This window comes from Prunus persica, chromosome G1, assembly GCF_000346465.2.
Source record: "Prunus persica cultivar Lovell chromosome G1, Prunus_persica_NCBIv2, whole genome shotgun sequence".
Lineage (NCBI taxonomy): Eukaryota > Viridiplantae > Streptophyta > Magnoliopsida > Rosales > Rosaceae > Prunus > Prunus persica.
The window spans coordinates 47,127,426-47,137,201 of record NC_034009.1 but is presented as its reverse complement, the minus strand read 5'-3'; the positions used below and the strand labels follow the sequence as shown (position 1 = coordinate 47,137,201).

The 9,776-nt window shown below is 37.3% G+C and overlaps 1 protein-coding gene across 1 annotated transcript; it reads left to right on the top strand.

Annotated features, from left to right (window-relative positions):
* On the top strand, window positions 4,065–9,491 carry LOC18789509 (leucine-rich repeat receptor-like serine/threonine-protein kinase BAM3). Its single transcript, XM_007224605.2, has 2 exons — window positions 4,065–7,163; window positions 8,726–9,491. Exons 1-2 carry the CDS (start codon window positions 4,592–4,594, stop codon window positions 9,148–9,150), a joined length of 2,997 nt encoding a protein of 998 aa, XP_007224667.1. The 5' UTR covers window positions 4,065–4,591; the 3' UTR covers window positions 9,151–9,491.

Below are 9,776 nucleotides of genomic sequence, written 5' to 3'. Positions count from 1 at the left end.
GTATCTATAAAATTTGTTCAAAACAACAGTTAATTAACCAAAAACTTTAATTCATTTCACTATTTGGTTTAATCTAATTGCTCCTTTGATTTTTTTTTATTTAAAAATTTATTCTTTTCTTTGACAAGGTAAACAAAAGGTTACATTGTGTGTCCGTTGGAATAACCACTAAAAATTTACAAAAAAGAAGTAAATTCATTATATATCTTTTCGAGCAATCTTGCGTTTGTTGTTGCAATCGTGTTTATTTACTTTGCTGTTTTACTCGTTTTTATAAAATAAATTTTATTTCAGAAATTGTGTTTTATTTTGGTTAAAATGTTTGTAAAAATAAATTACAATGAATTAAACTAAAGTTGGCTCAAAAAAGAGTTCATCGGAAAAAAATAAAATTTACGTTTAAACCATTAATAAAGCTAGGGTCCCAAATTGTTTAGGACTGCTGGGTCGGAGGAAACATTGTTTAGGATCATTTGTGTCATTATTTTAGGGTCCCAAAATTTGAGTTGAGGACCCTCCATATTGGAAATGGTCTTAGAAAATCTTTATAGGATTTTTGGAGTATTTTGTGAAATTTTAAAATTAAGACAATCTGTTGTGCCTTCATTAACGATCATACAAGATTGAAGAAACTCAGGCATAGGTATCCCAACTAAGATTGCAAATTTAGAACAACCAAAAAGAGATAAAGTTTGAAAAAACCAAACCATAAAAATACAAATAAAACTCTCACAAAATGAGAGGTGAAAATTACACAGAAAACTCAAAGAGTCTTTGCGACTTATTCCAAACTTAAAGAAACCGCAAAAAGGATGGTGGTAGAGATCTGACACGGGAACGCAAGTGGAGATTCGACACCAAGACACAACCGCATGTGATGGATGGAGGAAAATTGCAATAAAGCGATGACAAATAGGAGAAACCTTCTGTCTTTGGAAATGGGGGAAGAGATGAGAAGGGAGATGATAGGAAGAGAGGAGGGGAGAGAGAAGGAAGAAGAGTGACTTCCTCCCCCCTCAAAATGAAAACGACTCTAAAGTATTTTTTGGGAGAAAGGGGGCTGGGGTTTTAGAATATAGCCAAGGATATCTAGTCTAGTGTCACGTGCTCTCTCATGAGTGAGTGGAGATAGTTACATGGTTATTAGTTGTTGCATAATTGTAGGAGTTTGCATGTCTTTAGTTGTTGAGTAGTTTTAGGAGTCATGTTATCCACTTTTATAGTGGGCGTCATGGGAGAAGTTTCCCCCTTTCTAAGCTTTCAGTTAGAGTCCTTGTTTGTATAAATTTCAGTGGCTTTTCATTAATGAGATATCAGATATTATCCCTTATTGTTAGCTTGTCTAACTTGGAGGTTTTGGGTTCCCTCGAAGCAACCCTTATCGTCTAATTGTTATCCCAACTGAGCCTTCTAAATATTGCTGCAGCCATAGGTGGCCGTAAGAAGAAAACTACATACCAAGTTCCTATACCTAATCGCCCAATCACACGAGCGTTGTCCCAAGCACATAACATCTAGCTTTTTATGTTTTATATATATGATAGTCTAAACCACTCTAAACTATTATAATGTATGTCATAAGGAATTCAAAACTTGAGTGCAAATGAGCAGATACAGTACCTTGATCAACTATAACTTAGATTTGTTAAAAAAAACATTAATTAAATGAGAGACCAAAGATACATTCTTTCAGCTTGATAATGAGATGAACAAAGCTACTAAATTTCCCCAAAGGAAAGAAGAGAACATGATTCTTTCTTTTGGGCAATTTGGTAGTGCCACCGAAAGTCAATTATCAGAAAATTTGCAGTCGCACGTTTTCTTCTCAGTTATTATTGCTATATAGCAGCTGTTCTATCTATTATAAGTACTCTATATTGTTATTCCACAAACAATCATTGAGATACTTTTATATATATGAAGGTAGCACTGCTATATTATATTATTAATTCACCAAAATTATAACATCTAACTATTCGAATAAATCGTTACACAACTTTTTAAATACTTTTTTTAATGTTATAAAATGTGTTAAATTCACATTATTTATTTTCTTAATCGGTCAGATACAAAAAAAAAATATTTGATAAATGTAACTCCGTCTAGATATTGACAAAATTAAAGAAATGTGATGCACACCAATGGACCCATAGTCTTCCAATCTATGGTAGGCACTGAATTTATCACACACAAAAAAGTATCTCAATATTGTGCAAATCTTTGATTACCAATCAAATCCCTCTGTTGGATCTTAGTATTATTGTCTCTAAATTTAAAGGTTATAGACAAAAGCAAAGTACTGAGCTGAGATGTTCCCTCTTGGAATTTAACTACAAAACATGAGACTTCCAATTATGCCATTACCAAGCTACGCATTTGAGTGACCACATTAGGGTTTATTGTAAAGCCAAGGCCACAAGATAGTGACCCTTCAAAAGGGCAGGCCTGCCCGTCAATAAGACAGATTAAGACACCTCAAAAAGAGCACACACTCTTCTTTCTTCCACCCAATCAGCCCCCTCCTTGCCATGAAGCCAAGACAGCCACTATTGTATTGTAATTTGTATGACAAAGCCCACATGAGAGAGAGAGTTCATGCTCATACAAGAGCGCTCTTTCCCATGCGTGAGGGGCCATGGATTTTTCTTTCTTTCTTTCTTTCTTTTTTGAGAGAGAGAGAGAGAGAGAGAGAGAGAGAGAGAGAGAGATTATGAGTTCTTCAAGTTAATACAAGAGCACTCTTTTCCATGTGAATTTGGAGGAGGAGAAGGAGGGAGGGGGTGTCATGGATTATTTTTTCTTTCTTTCTTTTCTCTTCTTTAATTTGCTTTTCTTTTGAAGTGGAAGATCAAAAGCAGATTATACATCTCTGCTTTTACTTTTCAGCCCTCTCTTTAAGACTATTCCATCTTCTAATAAAGCCCTTAAAAACCATCTAACATAGAGAGTTGGTCCCAGGCAGCCTCTGTACTGTAGGGCAAAGAAGGAGAAGGAATAAAGCTGCACAAAAAAGCTTCCAGTGGTTCCATATTCCATGCAACATAATTATATATTGATCATTCAACAACAACACGGTAATGATATATTAATAATCACTCATCTTTTACTTCTTACAACCACTGTACATCTTGCAGGCACATGTTTCCAACCTCAAGATAATCTGTCTACATGGGGAATTACCCCTTCTTTTTGTTTTTAGGATAAGAAATTACACATGACAAATCCACAATGGTATTCTGCAGCTTTTAAATCCGATTTTGGGTTTTGACTGATTGATGAAGCACACTTTGATGCTTACAGATTGTCATGACATGATGAGGCAAGCAGGACTGCTATATATCTGATACATTGTATTTGTATTATAACTATTTGATTTGATGGGTTCTTTAATCTTTATGCATGGCCCAAGTGTTTATATGCATGGCACATATGAATTTTATAACAAGATGAACAACAAAAGATGCTACCTAGCTGTACTATTTTTGCTTTCTGGAAATTATCCAAACAGTTTTTCTATATTCTTAAAACATCCTGACAGCAATTTGGTAATCTTTTATTTTATATGTTGGCAAAAGTGATATGCAAAAAATTATAGTCCGTGAGGTTTTAACAAGCCGAGCACAGCATATATATATATATAGTTATTCTTCTATTCGGATTGTATCTTGATTTATATTATAGGAGTGAGAAATCTCAATACCAAAGATTTTGATTATTTTCTGGTCCAAATAAACCAACAAGGCAATAAGTATAGCGTCAAATTTCAATCATATTGCAGCTTTGAGGCAATAAAAAACAACATTTGTAGTATTGGTAGGCATTAAATGCTTTCCTCACCTTTCATTTTCCCCTCACAAGTACATCATGGTGCTTGGAAAATGAGGTTACCAGCTGATAGTCACCAAAATCTTCAAGACAATGGAAACATTTTCAATGATTGAAAGTGCAGCTCCATTGCCACTCATCTCATTCAAAGCAATAAAGACCATTCTTTGATTAAAGCTAAAGGGCAATTTTGTCATATGAATAAAGAAAGAGAGAGCATCATCAACTTTACTTTTCCTCCCCAAATCTTAACTTTAAATTTCTGTTATCCAACGGCCTTCTTATTTTCCATCTTATTGTCAAATTTTTATTTTTATTTTTAATAATGTTTTCAACAAACCTTCTTCCACTTTTTCCATCTCAGCTTTGTCTAAAGAAGAAGGCTAATAACTTAGAGAAATATAGAAAGGGAGCTCACACACACACACCAGTCCAGTCCCAGCAGAATTTCAATCTTCCTCTCTTCTCTCAGAGAGAAAGAAAAGAAAAGAACAGAACAGAAAAGAAAAGAAAGAGAGAAAAAGGAGAAAAGCAGAGGCATAGTTTCTTCCTTGTATTTGAAGACTCTTTCTTTGTGAAGATGTTTGATTCCTCAACCCCATACTCACTTGAAGTTTCTCAGATTCCTCTTACTTTTCCTTCCTTTTCCGGAAAATCCACAACTACCCAAATGCTTAAATCCCTTCATCTTCTCTTTCAATACTTCCAAACCCAATTGTCTTGAATATTTTTCCCAAGAAAAAAAGCAGGAAAGAAAAAAACCATCATGGTCCTTCCTTTCATTGTCTTGACATTTTTCTCTCTTCTTGGCACCTCTTGCTTTGCTTCTTCTTTGGTCAGTGATTTTCATGTCTTGGTCACACTCAAGCACGGCTTCCAATTCTCCGAACTGGCTTTAAGCACTTGGAATTCTTCATCTCCAAGATCAGTTTGTTCATGGGCTGGAATTCGATGCTATAGAGGAAGAGTTGTTGCAGTGGACTTAACAGATTTCAATCTTTTTGGCTCTGTATCTCCTCTGATTTCAGGCCTCGACCGGCTCACCGACCTCTCTCTTGCAGGAAACAACTTTGCAGGCAGCATTGCCATTGCCAACTTCACAAACCTTCAGTTCCTCAACATATCCAACAACCAATTCAGTGGGAGCTTGGATTGGAACTACTCAAGCATTGCCAACTTGGAAGTGTTTGATGCTTATAACAACAACTTCACCGCTTCTCTTCCACTTGGGATTTTGAGCTTGAAGAAGCTCAGGTACTTGGATCTTGGAGGCAATTTTTTCAATGGAAAAATCCCAGCATCATATGGGAATTTGGCCAGCTTGGAGTACTTGTCAATTGCAGGCAATGATCTTAATGGAGAAATTCCAGGTGACTTGGGCAATCTCACTAACCTGAGAGAGATTTACTTGGGCTACTACAACGTTTTTGAAGGTGGGATTCCAAAGGAGTTTGGGAAATTGGTCAATCTGGTTCACATGGATCTCTCAAGCTGTGAATTAGACGGGCCAATTCCCCGGGAGCTGGGGAATTTGAAGGCGCTCGACACGCTTTACTTGCACATCAATCTGCTCTCAGGCTCAATCCCAAGGCAGCTAGGCAACTTGACAAACTTGGTCAATCTTGACCTCTCCAACAATGCACTGACTGGTGAAATCCCATTTGAGTTTGCCAGTCTCAAACAGCTCAAGCTTTTCAACCTCTTCATGAACAGATTGCATGGCTCAATCCCAGACTACGTCGCGGATTTGCCTAACTTGGAAACTCTGGGGCTGTGGATGAACAACTTCACTGGCATAATTCCACAGAAGCTTGGCCAGAATGGGAAGCTTCAACTGCTCGATTTGTCATCGAATAAGCTCACCGGTAAAATCCCACCAAACTTGTGTTCATCAAATCAGCTGAGAATACTAATTCTCTTGAAAAACTTTCTCCTTGGTCCAATCCCTGAAGCCTTAGGGGCATGTTCTAGTCTCACTAGAGTAAGGCTGGGGCAGAATTACTTAAATGGTAGCATACCAAATGGCTTAATTTACTTGCCTCTGCTGAGCTTAGCAGAGTTGCAAAACAATTACCTATCTGGAATGTTGCTAGAGAATTCTAATGGCTCATTGGAGCCGGCCAAATTAGGCCAGCTTAATCTGGCAGACAACCTCCTATCCGGTCCTTTACCCCACTCGCTTTCGAATTTCTCTTCCCTCCAAATCCTCCTACTTGGTGGAAATCAATTCTCTGGTCCAATCCCACCTTCAATAGGCCAACTACATCAAGTACTAAAACTTGATCTTAGCAGAAATTCACTCTCTGGTGAAATCCCACCAGAAATTGGAAACTGTTTCCATCTCACCTACCTTGACATGAGCCAGAACAACCTCTCTGGCTCAATCCCACGAGAAATTTCCAGCATTCACATCCTGAATTACTTGAACATATCAAGAAATCACTTGAACCAAAACATTCCCAGATCAATAGGCACCATGAAGAGCCTCACAATTGCTGATTTTTCCTTCAATGATTTCTCAGGAAAGCTACCCGAATCAGGGCAGTTTGCCTTCTTTAATGCCTCTGCTTTCGCGGGCAATCCCCATCTTTGCGGTTCACTCCTAAACAATCCTTGCAACTTCACCGCAATCACAAACACACCGCGAAAACCCCCCGCGGATTTCAAGCTGATCTTCGCATTAGGCCTGCTAATATGCTCACTGGTGTTTGCTGCTGCTGCTATAATCAAGGCCAAATCGTTCAAAAGAAATGGCCCGGATTCATGGAAAATGACTTCCTTCCAGAAGCTGGAATTCACAATCTTCGACATCCTCGAATGCGTGAAAGATGGGAATGTGATTGGAAGAGGAGGAGCAGGGATTGTTTACCATGGAAAAATGCCAAATGGGGTTGAAATTGCTGTCAAAAAACTCCTTGGTTTTGGACCAAATAGCCATGATCACGGCTTCAGAGCAGAAATTCAAACCTTAGGCAACATTCGGCACAGAAACATTGTGAGATTGCTGGCATTTTGCTCAAACAAAGAAACGAATCTGCTTGTTTACGAGTACATGAGAAATGGAAGCTTGGGGGAGGCATTGCATGGGAAAAAGGGAGGATTCTTGGGGTGGAATTTGAGGTACAAAATTGCCATTGAAGCTGCCAAAGGCCTGTGCTACCTTCACCATGATTGTTCTCCATTGATACTTCACAGGGATGTAAAATCAAACAACATTTTGCTCGATTCGAGCTTTGAAGCGCACGTTGCTGATTTCGGGCTCGCTAAGTTCTTGATTGATGGTGGAACATCTGAGTGTATGTCTGCAATTGCAGGCTCTTATGGCTACATTGCACCTGGTACGTACATTATTTCTTCCTCTCTATAAATTTTACCAATTTGTGAATTTTTTTTTCCAAGCTTTTTGGTGTAGGTTGTGTAGAGTCAAAAGTTAGTTGGTATGGTAGTTAAGTTAGTTAATCTGTGAATTTCTGGTACTTTTGGGGTCATGACATTAGACAATCATACCCGTCAGTTTTCAGTTCTTATGTTTCAGATTATCGATCCGAGGAACGAAGTAGCCTGATGCTGTCAATCAAGCTCCCAAAAAAAAAGGGTGATGAAATTAGTCATTGTAACAACAACCAAAAAAAGAAAAACCATAAAATGGCCATACATAAACTTAAGAATTGCTGACAAAAAAAAAACTTAAGAATTTCATTAAAAAAAATCAAAACATAATTAGTTTTCGGGTTCATGTTATAAATTTTGTGTTTATAAACTCTGGCTAGTAAATACTATCATGCCTAGTACTAGTCTTCTATTTTCTATAGAATAATTTTAAAAAAATTCCTTTGAATATGATTTCTTTTTATGTGGCTTCATCATTTCTATAAGAAATATGCATATCTGTCTAATCATTTGAATAAGTATATGGGTCCACTGAGGTGCCTGGCCTTGAGTATTTTTAATCTCCAAAAAAATTATAATCTAACAAAATGGTTTTACTATTTGTTTATGCTTATAAATTATTACTACATGTTTATCTCTCTCTCTCTCTCTCCACATAAAATATAGTACATACAGAAAGAATTTTGGAAAGCAAAACAAAATCTTATTGATTGATTCGTGTATTGGTTCCATTGACACATTGATTTTTGAGTTGTGATTCCCTAATATCTATCTTTTTTTGGGAAATGTGTAATATATATATATCACAAACAAACCCCTGCACTGCACAATCTCTTGAACTCCATAACCATAAGCCATGCACCAAGATTTTCTCTGCACAAAACCCAATTGCTAAAATGACATGCCAACAAAAAAAAACCACCATGATTTGAGCCAGAGAGAGAGAGAGAGAGAGAAGCAAAGAAGATGATGATGCATGGAATTTTCTTGCTAACCACAAAACACACAAACTGCCTCTAAATTCTGTGCCTGGAGGACCTCTCGATCCTCAGCTTATTGTGGGGGTCCATTTTTTCAAAACTTTTGATTTAATAATTTATTGTATGCTGTATGTACAATTCTGATATCAGAAATATGAGAGGTCAATCTGACGCACAAAACACAACAGTCTGACAGTGATGTCTAACACAACGGGCGTTGAGTGTCGTGAAAGCTAACCCGACATGCCCACCAGCACCACTGCAATCTTTTTTGGCTTTTGTTTTAGAGCAACAAAGTGGGTTTGGTATTACGTGGAAAGAGACACACCTCCCTGTCTCTTTTTTCAGCTGCTCTGCTTTTCTTTTTTTCTGGTTCCTTCCTTGCAACTTGCATCCCTAAACCTATCGCCTTTTTATGGCTCGTTTTGTCTAGTTTGGGCTTCACTTAGCTGGCTCAAAAACTAGTTTGGACCTTGGCCTTCTCTTGCAGTGTGTCATATTAATTGATGTTTATTATGCATGTGTTGCAGAGTACGCATATACACTGAAGGTGGATGAGAAGAGCGATGTATATAGCTTTGGGGTTGTTCTGTTAGAACTTCTAACGGGTCGTCGTCCAGTGGGAGAGTTCGGGGAAGGCGTCGACATAGTGCAGTGGTCGAAGAAAGCCACGAATTGTCGAAAAGAAGATGTTACAAGCATTGTTGATCCAAGGCTAGCAATATCTGTACCCAAAGATGAAGCAATGCACTTGTTCTTCATTGCAATGCTTTGCATCCAAGAACACAGTGTGGAGAGGCCAACAATGAGAGAAGTTGTTCAAATGCTATCGGAGTTTCCTCGCCACTCCCCGGACTACTTCCAGTCCTCCTCATCCTTAGCCACTTCCCAACAACCCAAGAATACTGAGAAAGACACAAAATGTGCCAAGTTCAAACAAGATATTTTGGTTTAATATGAAGCAAACATGAAATTTTTATTTTTTTTCTACATAATTTTTAGAGTTTAATTAATATATGGTGTCTTAAAGCGGCTCGATTTTGTTGTGGCCGTGCTATGTGGAAACTAGAATTTTTTTTTTTTTTTTTTTTTGGGTTTAATTATTTTGTTTACATTTAGGAATGGAGCGCTGGTCAATTAACAAATGTAGGAGAATAATTAAAGGATGCACTTCTTTTCAAGGGGTATGCACTTTGAGAAAGGCGCATGCATGCTTAATGGAGCCATATCAGTCTCTTTGTATCATAATATATAGTATTTACATATGATTAATATGATCGCTTTTTATTTCACTCATTAAAGATTTTTTTTAGTTACACTTTTTAATTTGTATGAAGTGTATATGTGCATATACGAGTATTATTTCACTTTTTTCCACCCTAATCACTCTTTTAGGTCCACCACACAATTGAATTATGAACAGAAATCATTAGTCATTTCACTATCATCACAATATTTTCAACATTTTATCAGGCATAATGCAATCGCCCATTTGTTTTCTTACAATTAGATTATTAAACAATCTCTTATTTTCGTCAGGACCGGCCCTGACCTTTGGGTAGCCTAAGTCTTGGGCGACAA

Coding starts and splice junctions, on each gene's coding strand:
- LOC18789509 (XM_007224605.2), top strand. CDS start 4,592: ATGGTCCTTCCTTTCATTGTCTTGACATTTTTCTCTCTTCTTGGCACC. Junction 7,164..8,725: donor TTATGGCTACATTGCACCTG/GTACGTACATTA, acceptor CATGTGTTGCAG/AGTACGCATATACACTGAAG.